We start from the raw sequence: 19,885 nt of genomic DNA on the forward strand, positions 1-19,885 counted from the left end.
CACATTCACGCGCTACGCCGAAGGGCGTAGTCGGGTTGGCGAGCTCTGACATCATGTGCCTCGCACCTGCTGCTCCCTTCTGGTTTCGTGCATACGCACTATCGGCCTCCCATGCTCACAGCGAAGTGCTCGACTAGGTAGCGTAGTGTAGCTCTCACTACAAAAGGATTAGAATGAACCCAAGGGTTCTGCGGAACCCTATTTGAAGATCCTCAAGTCAGTGAATTGCATGAAGGCAGGTGTCTGGATTATTGCTTTTCTGCAGGCATGACTGTGATGACTTGGAGTTGGACTGGTTCAAGACCTACAGGTCTTGGTACTGTGCTAGCGCTGTTTCAAAGTCTCCTCACCTCACCTGCAAGTATAGCACAAGTTTCGAAGGCGAGGTGACGTGCCTTAAGGCGTCTGGTGAGTAACATCTAGTGTTTGTTGCTTTCTCAGTCACTGACGTGCAGCTCACTGGCATGCAGCTGAGGAAAGAAACGAGGCATTCCTAAACCCTAGTCCAATACCGTATTAATTTATTTCATCAGAATCAGAGGCTGCTTTTGTAGCTTGAAGAGGCCCAGAAAACTATTACAAAACAGTGGCATTGACATATTGGATAATGTACTTATGGGGACAAAAGTTTTCGGGATGCGAGTTCTAGGAAAAATGTTTAATGTAGCTCTACCTTGCTACCCAGTCGCCTGATATTGTATGAAGGCATTAAAGGCCTAAATGCTGCTTCCTTTCTTCACAGTATCAGGTGACTGGGTAGCGAGGTGGAGCTGCAATAAACGTTTTTCTTAGAACTCGCATCCCGGAAACCTTAGTCCCCAGTAGTACATATTAGTGCACGTGAGAAAGAAATCTAAGGATGAAAAAGTGGCACCATGCAAAATAATGAACATAGTGAATCAATATAAATATGGAATGGTAGAGTTGTAATAAGGGGGTAGTTACTCATTAGCATCCATGCAAGCGCATTCATACGGCTACAAAGGAGAGTTATACAGCTTCCACAGATACTTCATAGCTGAAGAAAAATTCGTCCTGGTTCAGGGTTCAGACCTGGGACCACTGGGGCAGTTACTCTACCAACTTAATTGACCGGGGCGGGTAGCATAAGGTAGGGACGTGAGGGTGAATTGATCAACAACAGTGTTGGTGCAATGTACAGGGGAATCCCCCAAGGTAGACTTGTAATAAAGAAGTAATTACTCATTAGCGTCCATGCAAGCGCAGCCATTCGGCTTCAACCTGATCTGGAGCTTGAACTGGTGACTACTGCCTCACCAGGGCAGTTGCTCTTTCTTTCAACTGCTTAGTTTCTGTGGAAGCTGTATAGCTTTCCTTTGTAACCATGTGTCTGCGCATGCTTGGAAGGTAATGAGTAATTACTCCCCTATTATTGCGAAAGCAATTACGCCAGGTCTAACCGCTCGCCGCGTATGCCGTGGCCCCCGAGCCGGCGCCACGCCTAACAGGTGGTCTCTCTGTTGATATGACGACTTCCTTGCCTTGCGCTCGCTCCGTGGCGACTTCAATGGGATATATAGCAGTGCGCTACGCGTTAGTTGATCAGTCTCGCCATGGAAGTTACCGACGAAGAGTCTATATCTGACTCTAGTTGCTCTACTGCTTTGGAACAGTTAAATTCTAAGGCGAAAGCTAAGCAAGCTAGGAAGAATGAGAGAAAGAGGTTGCAACATGCCCAGGAAACAGAGGAACAACGAGAAGAACAATTGCGAAAACGACGAGAAGCCGAAGCAGCTAAGCGAGCTTTCGCAATTCAACCAGGTTTAACCAGAGCTAAACCATAGCCTATTTTTTACAAATGTGGAATGAAACTCGTCACATTCAGGTTGGCTTAAAATATGTGTAACAGAATCGTCTTAAGCTGGAGTAAACTTCATTTACTGGAGTAATTACTCTAGCATCCATCTGAGCATGGCTATACGACTGCAGAGTAAAGTTACATACCTTTAAGGCAGTTTAATAATGAGTCACCAACTCGCCCAACTTTCTGCATTACTTGCATCTTGCATCACTTGAACGTGAAGTCTTGCATCACAAACAAAGTAATAAAGCCTCGTGCCGGCAGCTTTGAGGAATCAATAAACAACCATTACAAATCTTTGCGTCAATATTCTACAGACTATTCCCAAAGCTTCAGCAGGCAGAGGGGCCGCCTATGATCTCTTGCACTGGCTATCATTGGTGCCTTGCGGCTTTTGATTGATTCATTCACGAGTAGTTCACACAGGTGACGTGACAACCAGCTTGACCAGGTTTTGGAAGCTTGCTGATTGAGACGTTGAAGCGGCTGTGGCCAAACTTTACTTCTGGCATTTTGCAGGTGACTTGATTGTGACTGGCCACAAGTCTGGGCAAATCGTCACCTGGAATGCCCGCAGTGGTGATGTCCTCTCGGCGGTCAAACAGTACTGTGTATGCTCCATCACTGACCTCGTGCTGCTTGACCTTCGTGGCTCTGGTGAGCAGCGCTCGCTCATGAGTGAGGGATAGGAGCCTCTATGGGGCCCATTATAGCAAGGTGACAATAATTATGGACAATATTTTCTCTTTTTTTATTATGTTTTCATGCTACAAGCAGTGATTCCACGCCAAATTGCCCAGTTTTGGGTTCTTTTCTGGTTGCCTCGAACGAGCGCTGAAGTGGGCTGTCACAGTGCTCATGACATTGAAGGTGCCTTTGAGTTGTTCTTGGCCAGTCACAGTATGGACGGCGTACACTTCCCAGACTTGCACGTGAAAAATATTTGGCGTTATCTGGTTTGGAGCTGCATTCACAATAAGACAAAGACAGCATAAACCCTGGGTACAATGCTCTAGCAGTCTGATAAATTAGTCTATATTACAAAATGGACTGCGAGTGAGTTGCTCCTCTGTTATTTCAAGCAAATAAAAAAAGCAGGAGCTTTACAAGATTCATGCCTGGCACTTGATGTCAAGCAACTAAGTGCGCAGTGAAGTCATTTGTCCTGGCAATGCTGCCTTGGCTCAGGGCTTTCTTTTTTAAAGTTTTCTTAGTAAAGTTGTAATTCAGGCTAAATCTGCCCAGATATGAAGAAAGGGTGCGATTAAATCAGCCTTGGATGTCTGCAAGATTAAGAGCTGCTCTGTGTCGGTGTGCGTTATTTTTGAGTCACTGTTTTCAAAGGGTTTTCAAACAGCACAGAAGAAAGGATGAATGCCCTAAGCCCTGTGACAACTTTTATTTGCAGGGAAAGAAATGCTTGAGTACTTAGTCAATAGTACGGTGATCATCACCAGTGGATGAGGTCTACAAAAGACAGCCACACTCGCACAGAGACTGAACAAATATTACCGTATTTAAACGATTGTAAGTTGACCTTTTTTTAATTTTTAAAATCCGAAGTGGGGGGTTGACTTGCAATTAAAACGAAAACATCGCACTATATGTAAAGGCGAGACAAACGAGATATCAGGCATGCTACAGCATGGTTGCATTCTTGCTGCGTGGCTCCGTGGCATCGCTGTTGGTACTGGCCTTGAGCAGCTGCTGTGTGTCAATGCGCAAAACTGGCATATCCTCCCCGCGCGCGCGGGCGGCGGCCGATGGCGGCTATCAGTAAGCAGCAAACTGGCACCCCACACGTAGCTGCTGACTGGCTTTGCTGATAAGCGGCGGCAACCCGATAACGCAATTGCGTTCTACGGGAAGCTCAAGCGCGCGAGTTTTGTTTACTTTCAAATGCATGCTCTGCGCTCAAGGGAGCGTTGATAGTTGATGGAAGGGCCGCTGTTCAAGTTGAGGCGACACCCCCACTCGGAACGGCAGCGGTGCCGGCATGGAGGAAGGTCAGTAGGAGTGTCGGTAGCCGATGGAAGAGCCAACTCCATTCACGCGTAGTTTCTCTCTGGCTCTGACGCATTTGACTACTGCCGGCCACGTTTCACAAGTTTTTAATGTAGTGCTTTGTCAGTCATCATTTGTGCTCCAGATCCGGCAAGCAACCGGTGCTCGTTCATGGCTGCATTAAAGATGGCTGCCATTTTTTACACCGAAGAAACGAACTGCCTCGTGCCGGGCCACAAGTTCGATGTTCGCAACGGGTTGTGCAGCTGTGACAGCTGCAGTGAAGAAAATTTTCAGCTGTTCCATGCGATGTCGTGATGTGGCTGTTTGCGAAGTCCGGGACTTTGCTGGACGACAACGTTAGAATGACGTGCTGTGGGACCACAGCAGCGATCACGACGGCAGCACTAGTGAGGACGGTGGCGCAAGTGTGGACGAGTAGTCCAGGGACTAATACATTTTTATTTTGGAATGTGCCCACGGGCACGCCTGCGCGTTGCAGCCGATAGCGGCTGGCGATAAACGGCGACCGCTGGATAATGCTATCGCGTTCAGCTATTCGAGGCTAAGCTTAAACAACCTCAGAAGTTTTTTTTTTATTTTTCGGAAATGTGATTTGGGGGGGGTCGACTTACATTCAATTCGACTTACAATCGTGTAAATACGGTATACATGTCTCAGTGAATGCAGAGCAAAAACTGGACACAAGCACAACTGGAGAGAGAGGCACAACATATGTGCTAATTAATTTTGTCACACAGGAGCATGAGGACAATATTTCCTTCATTTTCCTAAAAATTTATAATAGACGTAGTGCCCCTGAATTTGTGTTGGTGGTTTTAAACAGTTAAATATAAATCAAACCATTTATTGTTTTGAACAGTTAAACGTTAAACGGCTTATTTCGCGTGCAACTCTAGCTGCAATGAACCATTGTACTTTTCATGCTAAAATGCCCCAGTGCACAAAACCTGTTCTTTCTTGCCTTCAATTCGTTTGTGGCAGTCTCGTTCTCTCTTTGTGCCACCTGGTCACGTAATTCTGTTGCTCGCATGTGTGTTACTGCTAGTGTCTACCTTAACACAAGTTTGACAGTTTGTGCTAGCTGTGCTTAAACTTTTTGCAGCGCTTCTGTTGCAAACTAAACAAAGCCCACCTACCTGTTTCACTTATTACAGAATTCAGCTTAACTGAGTGTACCTTTATAAAGAGTCCTGTGAGGATGGGAAAAAAAAGGCAAGTCAGAAGCATATGCATCTGTCCATTTGTAAGCAACATCAGAAAACATCACCTGATCTGTGAGGCACTCCATGTGCTTTTGCACGTAACATTGGCTGATGCCTGGCCAGCATGTTAGCTAATATCTTGCTGGCTGGAATGATTGGCCAGTGTGCAGACCATTCGGAATACTGTGTTTACTCGTGTAATGAACCTACTTTTTTTCCACAAATTTTGACATCAGTTTGCGGGTGGGTTCACTACGTGGGAAAAAAAGTTTCAAGTGATATTTTTAGATGGGTCAAAATTTCATATCATACCTCTGTTCGTCATCAACAAACGCACGCCGTCAGACGTGTTCGTGCTGCTGATGTTTAGCATTGTTCACTTTGACGCAATCCGACAATCTTGTGGTAGCTGACAGCGCCGGCCAATTGCGGCGAGGTAACATGAACATGCCGAACACCGGCCCTAAAGATCAGGCGCGAGTTTTTTACGGGAAGTTAAAAAAACACACAGGGCAGTTACGAGTGTGTAATGCCAAAGATTAAGCCTTAACTTAGAGCACACAACGTTTTGGCGCATCCACCCCTCAGGTGCTCTCCTCAAAAGATAAACAAACAAGTGGCGATTTAATCGGCGAGCAGCATCTTGGTGCGCTGCCAAGGTCTGTCCTGCAGATGGCGCGAAAGCTAAGGAACCCGCTGCAAAACCTAAAGGCAAAAACAAAAGCAAATTATGGACGAAAAAAGTGGGGGCGGCTTCATTTTGTGAGTGGGTCCCTTACGCGAGTACCCTATGTATGATACTTGAATTTATTGCCATTTTGTCATAAGCTCAACTAGCATGCCTACTCCACTACAAAGGCCTTTCCCATGTCTCTCTAATGAATCGTGTCCTGTTCCAGCAGTGGCCACCTTATCCCTGCAAGCTTCCTAATCCGATCTACCCATCTGACTTTCTGCCCCCCCTTCTATGCTTGCCTTCTCTTGAAGTTCACTCTGTTACCCTTAGCTGACCATTGGTTGTTTTGCCTTCACATCACATGCTCTGCCCAGGCCCATTTTTTCTGTTCCCGAGCATCCGCAGGGACATCCCCACAAGGGCATGATGGTGAACAGTGAATCACCACGGACCCGAGCACCCACGCCTAGCCATGCGTGGCATCGCCGTGTCCAGGGAAAAGGGGATCCTGGTGGTTGAGCCGATGCCGAGCGTTTGGACCTTAAAGGCCCCTCGGCGGAGGCAACGCACCACTTTGGCCCCAGTTTCCTGTAGACGGCACCTCCGGCCTGACTCCACCAGGGAAAATCCGCAGTTGCCTTTTCCTGTCCTCCTCTCCATCTTTTACTTTCCTATCTTCTTTCTGACTACTCTCCTGTCTCCTCCTCGTTTCCCGGTTTTTTTTCCTTCATGGGTGGCTAGGGTTAACCTTGTGTGGCGAACTACCCTGGGTTTCGTCATATTTGGTTATAGTTGAGGTGTACAGCTGGCGTGAGCAGGACTTGCGTGCAAGTTGCTGTTCTGTCTCCTTGTTGGGCTCCGTGGTGGGTGGCTGGCACCGTGACTGAAAAACTAAATTTTTTTTGTGGCTCCCCTCTATTCCAAACCTGATCGCTCTCTAAAAAGAGGGTGGAACGATGAAGATTTTTTTCAAAAAAGAAAAGTGTCATTCCCAAAATTTCATGTTATTCACAGCAAAGCTGAAGAACAACAAGCAAGATTGATTTCCCCATTCCTGGTAGCAAAGTGCCTGACAGATACCTTGGGCTTTGGGTACAAGGTATCAAAAATGGCTTGTAGTGACTTACTGCTCGAACTATGTGACACCGTCCAGCACTCGAAACTTGCAAACATTGTATCGATAGGGGAGATTCCTGTCTCCATCATGTCACACCGATCTTTGAACACAGTCCGAGGCGTCATATCAGAAATTGATTTTGTTCACCTCTCTGAAAAAGAAATGCTTGAAGCCCTTGCCGACCAAGATGTCATACATGTTCAGCGGATAAAGATCCGGAAGGATAACAAGGAAATAGGTACGAAACACATGATCCTCACTTTCAACACCAGCACACTACCTGAAAGCATTGAAGTCGGGTACCTGAAAATAAATGTAAGGCCATATATTCTTAACCCACGCAGATGTTTCAATTGCCAGAGGTTCGGCCACAGAGTTGTAGTGGCCGCAAAACTTGCGCGAAATGCTCGTTGAAGGACCACCAGTCAGATGAATGTGTTGCGGCCCCGCGGTGCACAAATTGCAAGGGAGACCATGCTGCATATTCCAGGGCTTGTCTGTCCTGGAAGAAAGAAAAAGAAATAATTACTCTGAAAACCACTGAAAACATTTCTTTCAAGGAAGCAAGAAAGCGATACGCCGAAACAAACAGATTCTCCTTCACTGCAAAAACAAACTTCGCCAATGTGGTGCGTGAACGCGGTGCATCACACCAGGCTTCGGCACCTGTCCAGGCCGTACGCAGTGGGCCTATGGCAGGGCCATCCGCACCCCTTGGTGGAGTAGCTGATACTACTCCGCCAACCCCAAAGCAGGCAGACCCCCGGGTCAGCGGGCCTCAAGACCTCTTCCCGCAGGTCAAGGTCTAACTCAAAAGTCAGCGTGCGTCCTGCACGGTCGTCCAGCGCCTCTGCTGAGGTGATGGACACGACCCAGGGCAGCCCCGTGCCTTCCACATCGGACACACGGCGGAGGTCTTTGGATCGATCAAAAAAAATTTGAGGCTCCGAGTCACGGGGCCAAATCATAGTTAACCTAATTTTATCTGCACACACGCACTCAACATCAAGATGGCTTTCATAATACACTGGAACTGCAGAGGTCTTGTAAATAACTATAACGACATAAAAGACATTTTAAACACAATTTCCCCTATTGCTTTGTTTCAATCTAGGCCCTCAGCACACGAAGGTGTTAAAGAAGTATACTGTCTTCTGCAGTGACCGAGAGGGGGCGAGCAGACTCTCGGGAGGCGTAGTCATCATTGTGCAGCCTGGGGTAGCAGCTAGCGAGATCAAACTGAAAACTAGGTTCGAAGCCGTAGCAGCCACCATGGTTGGTTACAAAACCATTACACTTTGTAGCGTATATCTCCAGCCACATCTCGAAGTAAGACAGCATGAATTAGAGAACCTTTTAGAAGAGTCACCGGAGCCATACTTGATAGCTGGTGATTTTAATGCACACTCTTGTTTCTGGGGCAGTGGGAAAACCGATAGCAGAGGTCGGGTTATTGACGGTTTTATACTATCCAACAATATTTGTTCATTGAACACCGGTAAACCTACTTATTGCTCCCCTAGTGCAGGAATAATGAGTGTTTTAGATTTGTCTTTTAGCTCTCCATCAGTTTTTAGCGATTTTAAATGGGATGTTTTAGACAACCCATATGGAAGCGATCATCTCCCTGTTGAAATCTGCCTGTCATCCCCACCGTCAGTCACCCAGACAAAACCACGGTGTTGTAAGCTCAATTTAGCAGACTGGCAGCTTTTTAGAACAGCAGCCACGTTAGAAAATATTACGTTAGAAAATCTTTATGTAAATGAAATAAATGAGAAGTTCACAAATTGTATTCTTGCTACCGCACACTTGTCTATCCCCCAATCTTCAGGAATAGTACAACACAACCATAAAGTGTGGTGGGCACGAGATTGCAAAGAAGAAAAAAAGCAACAAAATAAAGCTTGGGGTATATTTCGCCGATACCCCACACAGGAGAACCTTATAAACTTTAAAAAAGCAAGAGCAAAAGCACGGTACATAGGTCGAAATGCCGAAAAATCATCCTGGCAGCGTTTCATTTCCTCGATAAACAGCCAAGTCTCTTCGAAAAAAATGCGGGAGGCAGTACACAAAATGTATGGTCGCTGCTCTCCATTCACAGTTCCTGTTCTGACCGCCCCTGGTGTAAAGACATATAAAAGAACAAGCTGACATATTAGGCGAACATTTTTCCACTGTATCTAGTTCCTGTAACTATACAGAATCATTTTTAAAATATAAAGACACAGCCGAAAAAGAAAGACTGCCGATAAAGGGCAGTGCTCACGAAGCATATAATAGCCCATTTACACTAGAAGAAATTAAGAGCGTACTTTCTTCCGGTAAACAGACTGCACCAGGACCAGATGGATGAAGTCCATTACGAAATGCTTGCCCACCTGTCCTAACACGCTGTAGACACGTTTCTGAAATTTTTTAACAAAATATGGTTATCAGGAGAGATTCCAGAGGCTTGGAAAAAAGCCATTATTGTATCGTTGTTGAAGCCGGGAAAAGTACCTACCTCCCCTGTCAGTTACAGACCTATAGCCCTAACAAGCGTACTTGCCAAATCCTTCGAAAGCATCCTTAACATTAGATTAATGTTTATACTACAATCCCGTGATCTTCTTGACATCCATCAGTGTGGGTTTAAAAAGGCATGCTCTACAACCGACCATCTAGTCCGCCTAGAGAACACAGTCCGAGAAGCCTTTATACACAAGCAACACTGCCTTGCGGTCTTCTTCGATTTAGAGAAAGCCTATGACACCACATGGAGGTTTGGCATACTGCGGGACCTTGGAGACCTCGGAATCCATGGTAGAATGCTAAAATGCTTGAGTGACTTTTTGACCAACCGTTCATTTCAAGTACGCTTGGGTGCCACTCTTTCTAAGGATTTCATTCAAGAGAACGGCGTGCCTCAGGGGTGCATTTTAAGCACCACGCTTTTTATAGTAAACATGAATTCCCTAGCAAAAATAATTCCAAATTCTATCATGTATTCAGTCTACGTCAACGATCTCCAGATTGCTTGCACATCCTCTAGCGTTACATCGTGTGAGAGGCAAATACAGCTGACAGTAAATAAACTAACAACATGGGCAGACAAAAATGGTTTCAAGTTTTCTACGCAAAAGTCAGTAGCTGTTCTTTTCTCGCTTAGAAGAGGACTGCGCACTGATCCCTCCCTGTATTTAAATGAAGTCGCACTACCAATTAAAGACGAGCACAAATTTCTAGGAATAACTTATGACAAAAAGCTCACATCCCTACCACACATAAACATACTAAAAAAAAAAGCTCCTAAATCTCTGAATATACTAAAAGTACTTTCACGAAAACATTGGAGTTCCGATAGGACTTGTCTTTTACAGATTGATTGCTCTGTAGTACGCTCTACATTAGATTACGGATGCATAGTTTATGGATCAGCGAGGCAATCGTACCTTAAACGGCTAGATCCAGTATATATAATTTAGGCTTGCGTCTTTCCACGGGTGCATACAGGACGTCACCGATAAACAGTCTTTATGTGGAAACCAACAAACCATCACTTACAGAGAGAAGAACCATGCTCACATGATCGTACGTTTTAAAAATCCGTTCACTACCTAAACACATCTGTCACCAAATAGTCACAACGTGCCCACCTAGAACACTATTTAACAACAAACCATTAGCTATAAGGCCGCTTCTCCTGCGTTTTGAAGATATGTGCAAAAACCTCGGCGTAATGGATGCATTACCTGGCATTGCTCTAAGACATGGTCCACTGCCTCCATGGTTCAATTTTCCTGCAATCTGTGACCTCACTCTTGCATATTTCCGTAAAAAACTAACTTTACAGCAAAATATAATACAAGAATTCCTTGCCCTTGAAGAAAAATACAGTAGTTTTACAGAATTTTATACTGATGGATCAAAAGCAGATAGTTGCGTAGGAAGCGCAGTGGTGCGAGGAAATTCGGAGCAAATAGTAAGACTACCACAGTGTTCCTCCATCTTCACCGTGGAGTGCTACGCAGTATGTGGGGCCATGGAAAAAATATTAAGTGAGAACCTCAAAAATGCAATTATTTACGCAGACTCCTTAAGTGTACTTAGAGCTCTCCATTCTAAAAATGCAAGCTCCCCTCTGCTTGGTGACATCGTACACAACATAGTAACTGCCACAGCTCAACGACAAAATGTAAAACTGTGCTGGGTCCCGAGTCATGTGGGAATAAAAGGCAATGAGAGAGCAGATGTGTGTGCTGGTAAAGCTCATGGCAAGGAAATAAAGTAAATATACCGTTTAATGATTGCATGAAATTAGTAGCAAGGAAACTAAGAAAAAAATGGCAGTCTGCTTGGAACAATGAGGTAAATAATAAACTACACTTGGTAAAACCAGTTTTAGGTGAATTTAAGTCATGTGTGCACCAAGAACGTTTCAAGGATGTGATCTTATGCCGTCTCCAAATAGGCCACACGCACCTTATGCACAACTTCCTGCTAACAAAACGAGACAAACCTGCTTGCCAAGAATGCGGAGATGAACTCACGGTTAACCACATTTTATTCTCTTGTGTGGAACTGGAAGAACTAAGACAAACGTATTTTACTGAATTTTATAATAAATGCATTCCTTTTCATCCCGCACTGCTTTTAGAAGATGATGCAATTGTTGATATATCATGTGTTTTTAGCTTTCTTAACGAAATGGGATTTCTCAAGAGACTCTACATTTTTTACCCACTGGTTTGTTTGAATTTTAGTGCACCTCAGCCACTTTCTCGTGCCTGACAAGAAGGCTGAGGCTTTCATTTTGAATTGGTTGGGAGCCTCGATATCCTTGCGCAGCCAAGGAAAGCTACTGAGGTTACCCGGCCCTTTTTTAAAGATTTTACCTGTAGCCATTTCTAAAATTTGTGTATGTGTTCACTGGGTAATATTAACGTTTGAGGGCCTCTAGAGCTGGGATGATCCTAACATTTCTATAATATTCAACAAAAGAATTTTCCTATACCTTGTTCTTGGCGCATGATGGCCTCAGTTGCCTATGTGCCATAAAACACAACACAACACAACCATTTTTTCTCCTTGATTTCGATAAGGATGTCATTGTCTCTCGTCTATTCCCTGACCTACTCTGCTCTCCCTTCTCTTAACACTACCTGTGTCATTTCCCTTTCCAAAGTTGGCTGCGTTCTCCTCAGTTCAATTTTTAACCTTTTCATTAGCTGCCTAGTCTCTGTCTCACAGGGGAGCATTTCCCCATGGATGTGGGTTGCCACAGATTGCTAGAGCTTGGGCACTGACATATGTATCGATCTCAAGTGCCAAGGTGCATAAGAGATGAAGATTCTTGGGTTGAATGGTGCATTATTTACGCTATTGCAAAACAAAGACAGAGACGGAATCAGCTGTGTGGTTTTTGCACTCCTGGAAGCCAGCTGGGGCCGTATTTCGAGTTTGTGTCATAATAAAAAGTGTCATAATCTGCCCCAGCGGCCGCACTTGATTGGTCGAAACGTAAGAAGTGGCTGTCCCTTCGGTTGCGACTGTGAGTGGCGGCAGGATGTCACTGCGTTGCGGTTGCAGCAGGGAAATCTCCAGCGGCGCTTTTGCTCTTTGCTGACAAATGGAAGGAGGCCAATGTGAGAGTGGAAACATTCAGCCACTAGTTTAGTTGCCCATCTGATTCCACTGTAAAGGGGTATGAAAGTTGCTTTATATGCCCTGTGGACTTCAACAAATTGAAACAATAGCTCAGATACTCTTTCCTGTACCATAAAGACCGGAGGTGTACCTAAGAAAATATTGTACGCGACTGTGCATGGCTTTGCAGTGACAGAAGGCGACCACTACAGCCATCGATCGCCTATGGTAAATAAAACGCAGCTAGCTTGTTCACATAACGCGGCGTTTTACATTTATCTTGGGGGTAAAAGGGAACGGAGAGGAAAATTTTTAGCATGCACTCATTCGCTGCACAAAGCGCACTCCGTGCCGTGCTGAACCAAGACGCCAAGATGAATTGCCGTCTGCAGCATCGCTGAATAAAAGTTGGTGCTGTTATCGGACAGTTGTGCAGATGGTAATTTACTTTTTAATGGAGAGCGTTAAGGGCCCCGTGTCACAGAAAAGCCGGTGTCATCGGCGTCGGCGGCGTTGGCTGTGAGCGAAAATTCTTTCCACCCCCCCTTCTTCCCCCTCCTCGCAATGTGTGTCACTGCCCCAACAGATAGCGCGCGACAGCAGCGCCTCCCGCTCGTCCCTTTCGGGTGCAGCGGGGCCGTGCAGGCACGCAGGAATTGCGCGCCGAACGGGCGATGGCGTTCCATGGACTCCCTGGCAGTGCTGCAGCACGCTGTCGCGTTCCACTCTTAAAGGTGAAGCTTAAGCGTCCTCCAATTTTTTCATTCCTTTTATGCAGGCACTGCAAGAACAGCGAGAGGCTGCTGATATGTTTTTAATTTTTTTGCCGCCAATAAATAAAAGGGATGAGCTAAAAAATAATCTTGTTGTGTTTCTCATCATAGATGCGTTGGGAGACTTTGCAGACGAAGTTTTCATAAGTTCGCCGTGATATGAAGCGCATGCATGCCCACACTGACGCCTCAAAACTAACTTGCAAGCTAACTTGCGAGCTCAATGCAGAGCCACTCCACCGCGGCTATCGAGAACTGTAAGGGACACCGAAAAACCACCTCAGGCATATCAAACGCTTCGGTGTAGCAGCGCGTCGTTGGTGACTGACCATTCGTGCACATGAGTCGTTTCACGCTGGCAGACATTACACACAATCATGATGCAGGACGCTTCAACAGCTAATATAGAGCTCTAGAATAGGAAATGCACGTTTGCGCGCAGTAAACACAAGTGTTTTGAGGGTCATTGTGCTTTATGCTACATCATTCAACACACGCAGATGAGATAACTCCGGTGATAGTGGCGCCATTAAGTCTGAATGAAGAGAACAATTTCTAAAACAAACCGGTGCTTGTTAGGCCTATAAGCTACTGAAGCATCCAGCGAAATAAAAAGGCCAAATTTATCGTCCATCCAATTTGTTATAGGCAAGATAAGACGAAGTGAAAGTCCCATACCCTGTTTATAGCCAGTTCACGTGCCGAAAAACGCAGTAACACCGAGGAGTTCACTTTGAAGCGAAAGGCTCTGCTTCAGAGCGCGCCGCCATGTTGGCTGTCCTTGAGCATCTGCTGCTAGAGTTGTCCAGAGGAGCATACGCTATGTGTCCGACGTCACCGTCCGATTTTTTCGACCCTTTTCGCTGCATCCGAACCACCACATCCACTTCCGGCGTTTTGACCAATCAGGTGTAGCCGCTGCGGCAGATTATGACGCTTCTTATTATGACATAAACTCTGAATACGGGCCGTGTTCGAGCTCGTGCGCACTGCAGTGCTAGCTAGCGACTAGGTGGTGCTTCCTGCTTATTTTTAACACCCTCCTGCGCACACGCAAGATGCTAGGTTGGTGACTGTTGCAGAACGACTGCCGTCTAGACAATGATGCTGGTGCCCTTGGTCTCGTGCCTGTCCTAGTTGCAAGTCCCCTAGGGCCAGTCGTGGATGAGAGTCCGCAATGGGGGAGGGTCGTGGCCTCACTGCATCATCAGGCCGTAGTGGCAGTTGTGTCTGGAATCTCAGAGTAGTAGTAATAAACTGTACTGATCAAGTGAGCAGGTAAGTCTCTTCGACCTAGGTGGGTGGCATCCTTGGTCGAGTTGGCTGTGGATCCTGGCCTTTCATGGCGTCCTGTTCAGAAGCCTTGGGGCCACCTTTGATTTCACTGTTGACCGTGACTCTCTAACATGCTGTGTGCCGGGCTGTTGGGCTCGGAGACCCGAGTCTACTCGAGTCTCCGCTCCTGGGTTTTTCATCATTGCCTTGGGAAACAGACTCACATTGTGTCCTGCCGTTAAGTTGCCAAATGCCGAATTGTGGCACCCAAATCGTACTACACTACAGAGCATTGTCGAGGGGCATGACAATGTGGGCCACGCAAGCTGTTGACTGACTGGCCTTTTTCCAAGATTTGAGCTTCTTCGTCGTAGGAGTGGCGCAAGCAAGAATACCCACTGTGTGCGGCGTAACATGTAAGCTCTCGCTCTGTATGCTACTTGCTTCTCTTGTGTGCCTGCACAATTCTTGGTGCAGAAAAACACCCATGGGCTTACGTCCTAGTGCCCCCATTAGTAGGTTGGTTGGAAGCCTTTTACACAGCACTTGCATTTTAGGAGACCCGGCTCACTGATGTTTTGCCATTGGCGAGCCCAATTTGCATTAGTTGCATTTTTAATGCCACATAACTGATTACATCGTGCTGTCTCCCTTGAGAACGGAAACGACCGCAGTTTGCGATTGAGCGTTGGCGGAGGTGGGAAGAAATGTCACAGTTTAGGCTCACATGTTTGTTGTAAACAGGATTGCAGACCAAATTGGAAAGAAATTTCTTCTTTATTACCTAATGTCTTCTATACCTGATGTTTGTTACAAATAAAAAAGATTCCCTTAATGGGAGAGATAGGGTGGCCAACCAGATGAGCCGAAAATCTCTCTTATCCCCGATTGTCCATTACAGCCGTGGCACTTATAGCAGCGTCCAACTGTATATGCAGGCACACGTCCCTGGGACTCTCTTGGCTGTGTGCACTCGCACGTGGTGTGTGCTACATGCGTACCGCATCTGGAAGCTTACTCCCTGGGGATTAATTGCCGCAGGGTTGCCTTGATCAGGACATCGTATCCGGTCACCTCCCTGAAGTGAGTCAGATTTCTTTCATGTGTGTGTGTGTACAGGTGTCTTGTGCAGTTGAAAAGATATGCAGGTGCGGCATTAAAGGGTTAGTGAACGAAAAATGTGCTACCAAGATCCCTGGCCCAAATGATAACTGTTGCACTGAGAGTGGCCAAACCAACGCACCTTTCAAGCATCAGCGAAAAATGATTATTTTAATGAACATTTCTCAAACTGCTGCACCTAGCGGCTGCCTGTGAAAGCTCCGACAACTCTGCATTTCACGTCAACCCTGCTCGTTGCAAGCTATCGCGGCCCACACGATAGAGCACGTTTGATGTGCTTTTGCGTCATTGTCTTGAAAGAATCTTGAAGTCTATGCTTCAAGATTCTCTACTTACACCTCTTGGTTGTAAACTTAGGGTGGTTGCTTGCCTGATATGGTAAGTATTAATTACCATATCAGTAATTACCATACAAGTAAGTAATATAAGTAATTATTATATAAGTATGAAAAGAACGCCTTGACCTACACCTCACGTTCCTAGGACTTCAACAAAATAAACAGGGCCAAAATAGGTAAAATAGTCATGACGAAATCTGCTTTGCATGGTGAGTACCTGGAAAGAACTGCATCTGGAAAAAACTTCCATTGTTCGAGCATTTTCCCACAATGCACAATCGCCGTGGTTCACGAAACAATTTTTTTAGAGTGCACTTCTCGGTCGATTTCAGCAATGTAACTTCGGGACAGCATTAAAAACAAGGCATACAGGCAGATACAATAATTTTTCAAAGAAATCAATTTTTTGGCCATTTTTTGGGACTTCAAAGCCGCATTTCCCCTGAAGTTTTCATTTGACAACGTGTGCTCTTTCTGCGATGCATCCTTTGTGGATGCATCCTTTGTGAATGCATGCATCACTGTGAGAAGATGCCAGTCTGGTTTAATCTAACGTGTGTTGCAGAGTCTCCGGGGACCTGCTGGCTACCCTGTGTGTGGTGCGCTGCCTTGTGTCGGTCATGCGGGTGTCGAGAAATGAGGAGGGTGGTCTGCACTTCCAGCCATTGCTTCGGATCCCCAACAAGCAGGGCGCTTGCTCCTGGATCGGCATCACCCAGGCCTGCGTGAGTTGTGTGCTGGCTGACCTGAAAAGTGGTTTAGAAGAAAGGAAAGGAAGGCATTGTGACTGTCCCACTTATTGGGGCACACCTCAACCATGCCGGTGGGGGAGGGATGAAGGAATGAGTGAAAGCAGACAGAGAGAATGAAGCATTGTAGTAGGGCATGGCTCTGGATTAATTTCAACCATCTGTGGTTTTTTATAGTGCACTGACGTATATAGCACACAAGTGTCTTTTGCTTTTCAACTCCATTGAAATGTGGCCACGACTTGGTCTTGTTTCCTCATGCTTGGCAGTCTAACACTGTAACCACTGAGCCACCGCGGCAGGTGAGGTGGTTGGGAGTGCTTGCTCTTTGGCAAAATGAGCCACGTCGGCATAGAGGGTAACGAGAGAGCAGACTCAGCAGCAGTGAGAGCTCAAAATGGTGAAATCAAAAATGTGAACATGCCTTTTAAAAACTGCATGAAGTTGATACGTAACAAATTAAAGAACAAATGGCAGAAAGAGTGGGATAATGAACTGAACAACAAACTACACTTCATAAAGCCCACCTTGGGGGAATGGAAGTCGTGCAGACACCAGGAACGCTTCACTGAAGTAATCTTATGTCGCCTTCACATAGGACACACACACCTGACGCACAACTACTTACTTACAAAAGAAGACAAACCTGTTTGTGAAAGATGCGGAGACGAGTTCACACTAAACCATATCTTGTTTGCATGTTTAAACCTAGAAAAGCTAAGAAAGAAGTATTTTAGTGAATTTTATAATCAATGCATTCCATTTCACCCATCACTACTCTTGAGTGATAATCCAATGGTTGACATTTCTTATGTTTTTACCTTTTTACGAGAGGTTGGTTGTCTTAATGAACTGTGAATGCCTCACTTTTCTTTGATACACCTCAGCCACTTTCTCACTCCTGAGAAGAAGGCTGAGGTGTATTTCATTGGTTGGGGGCCTCGACATCCTTCCTGTGTGTGCAAAGGATGGCCGCTGAGGTTACCTGACCTTCTTTAAAGCTTTTACCATTAGCCATTTAAAAAAAAATTCTCTCTTTTACCTTCACTAGATGGTATGAAATAACATTCTAGGTCCTTTTCACCTCCGTTTCATTTTTGTCATATAAAATCCGACACAAGACAGTTTTGTATACCTTGCGTTTGGTACATGGTGGCCTTAGCCTCCTATGTGCCATAAAACCCAACACAACACAACACAGCTCTTTGGGAAAATGAAGAAAATAACTTGGGGAGAGCTGAGGATGACGAGCTTTCACCTGTGGTAAATGAAAGCTGTAGAAGACATCCGAGGTAAACTGGCGTCTTGATCAGTCGTGGTTCGTCTTCCACTCGGTGAGACCCTTGTGCAAACTGTCCCAGTGTACAATTACTGCACACTGGTGGTGTGCCCTTTTTTTTATCCCCCTTCTTATCCACACTCGTTTGGGTGCTCTCCATCATTAATCTTCATCTAATTTCTGCTTTAAAAATGATATCACAATAAAACTAGTGGTCTATATGAGCAGGAAGCTCAGTTCAACTTGAAGCGCCCTGTCATACTTAATGTTCGCTATCACCTGTGCACTGGAGCTTTTGGTGCAGTTCTTTTTCCACTGGCCCGGTGTCACATTTTCAGTTGTCTGTGCAATGTTAATTATTCACAAAAATCCGGTTCTGCTTAAAGGGTCAGCCTACTGAATGTTATAAACTATATTTTTCTTTCAACAATCAAAAATGTCTTGCCTGAATACTGTTGCTGACAGATTTTTCTGACTCTCTAGAGAGTGCAAAAACGTAAGAAAAATCTAGTAGTCCAAAAATCAAATTTCACACACAAAAAACATTAATTCTACCGAAAATAATTCTTGTACATGTGTTACAGAAAACAAAACACCGATTACAACTACAATTACTTCATCTAAAATGTAACTGATTTCAATGGTCAAATACAAACCATGAGGAGTAGCTGAACAGCTGTAGAGATGTAATTGATTCATCATCATCATCAGCCTGACTACACCCACTGCAGGGCAAAGGCCTCTCCCATGTCTCTCCTATCGACCTTGTCCTTTGCCAGCTGCGCCCACCCTATGCCTGCAAACTTCCTAATCTCATCCGCTCACTTAACCTTCTGCTGCCCCCTGCTACGCTCGCCTTCTCTTGGAATCCACTCCGTTACCCTTAAGGACCAGCTGTTATCTAGCCTTAGCCTTACATGCCCTGCCCAGGCCCATTTCTTCCTCTTGATTTCGACTAGGATGTCATCAACACGCGTTTGTACCCTCACCAACTCTGCCTGCTTCCGGTCTCTTAACGTTACACCTATAATTTTTCTTTCTATGGCTCGCTGTGCTGTCCTTAAGCCAAACCCTTTTTGTTAGCCTCCATGTTTCTGCCCCATAGGTGAGCACCGGTAAGATACAGCTGTTGTACACTTTTCTCTTGACGGATATTGGCAACCTGCTATTCATGATTTGAGAGAACCTGCCATATGCGCTCCACCCCATTCTTATCCTTCTAGTTATTTGCCTCTCATGGTTCGGATCAGCTCTCACTACCTGCACTAAGTAGACCTTTACCACTTCCAGTACCTTGTTGCCAATTGTGAACTGCTGTTTCCTTGCTAGGCTGTTGAACATTACTTTGGTTTTCTGAATGTTAATTTTTAGACCCGTCGTACTGCTCTGTCTGTCTAACTCATTGATCATGATTTGCAGTTCATCTCCTCAGTGACTGAGCAATTCAAAGCCATCAGCGAATCACAGATTATTTAGGTATTCTCAATTTACTCTTATTCCCAACTGATCCCAATTCAAGCCTCGGAATACCTCTTGTAAACAGGCGGTTAATAGCTCTGGCGAGATCATGTCTCCTGGCCTGACGCCCTTCCTTATTGGAATTTTATTGCTGACTTTATGGAGGACTATGGTAGCTGTGCAGTTGCTATATATATCTTCCAGTATTTTGACATAAGGCTCTTCTACTCCCTGATTCCGCAATGCCTGTATGACTGCTGAGGTTTCCACTGAGTCCTATGCTTTCTCATAATCAATGAAGGCTATATAAAAGGGTTGGTTATAATCTGCACATTTCTCTATCATCTGATTGAGGGTGTGAATATGATCTATTGTGGAATATCGTTTACGAGAGCCTGCTTGATCATTTGTTTGA

The 19,885-nt window shown here is 45.4% G+C and overlaps 1 protein-coding gene across 1 annotated transcript in view; it reads left to right on the plus strand.

Moving 5' to 3' along the window:
- The window catches only part of LOC144104867 (uncharacterized), a 37,756-nt gene that overhangs the window by 8,955 nt on the left and 8,916 nt on the right, over positions 1-19,885 (plus strand). Inside the window, exons 3-6 of the mRNA XM_077638087.1 lie at positions 266-408; positions 2,342-2,479; positions 15,463-15,607; positions 16,550-16,709. Of these exons, the coding sequence (XP_077494213.1) occupies positions 266-408; positions 2,342-2,479; positions 15,463-15,607; positions 16,550-16,709 (586 nt within the window). The remainder of the gene's footprint in view (positions 1-265; positions 409-2,341; positions 2,480-15,462; positions 15,608-16,549; positions 16,710-19,885) is intronic.

Source organism: Amblyomma americanum, chromosome 9, assembly GCF_052857255.1.
Source record: "Amblyomma americanum isolate KBUSLIRL-KWMA chromosome 9, ASM5285725v1, whole genome shotgun sequence".
Taxonomy (NCBI): domain Eukaryota; kingdom Metazoa; phylum Arthropoda; class Arachnida; order Ixodida; family Ixodidae; genus Amblyomma; species Amblyomma americanum.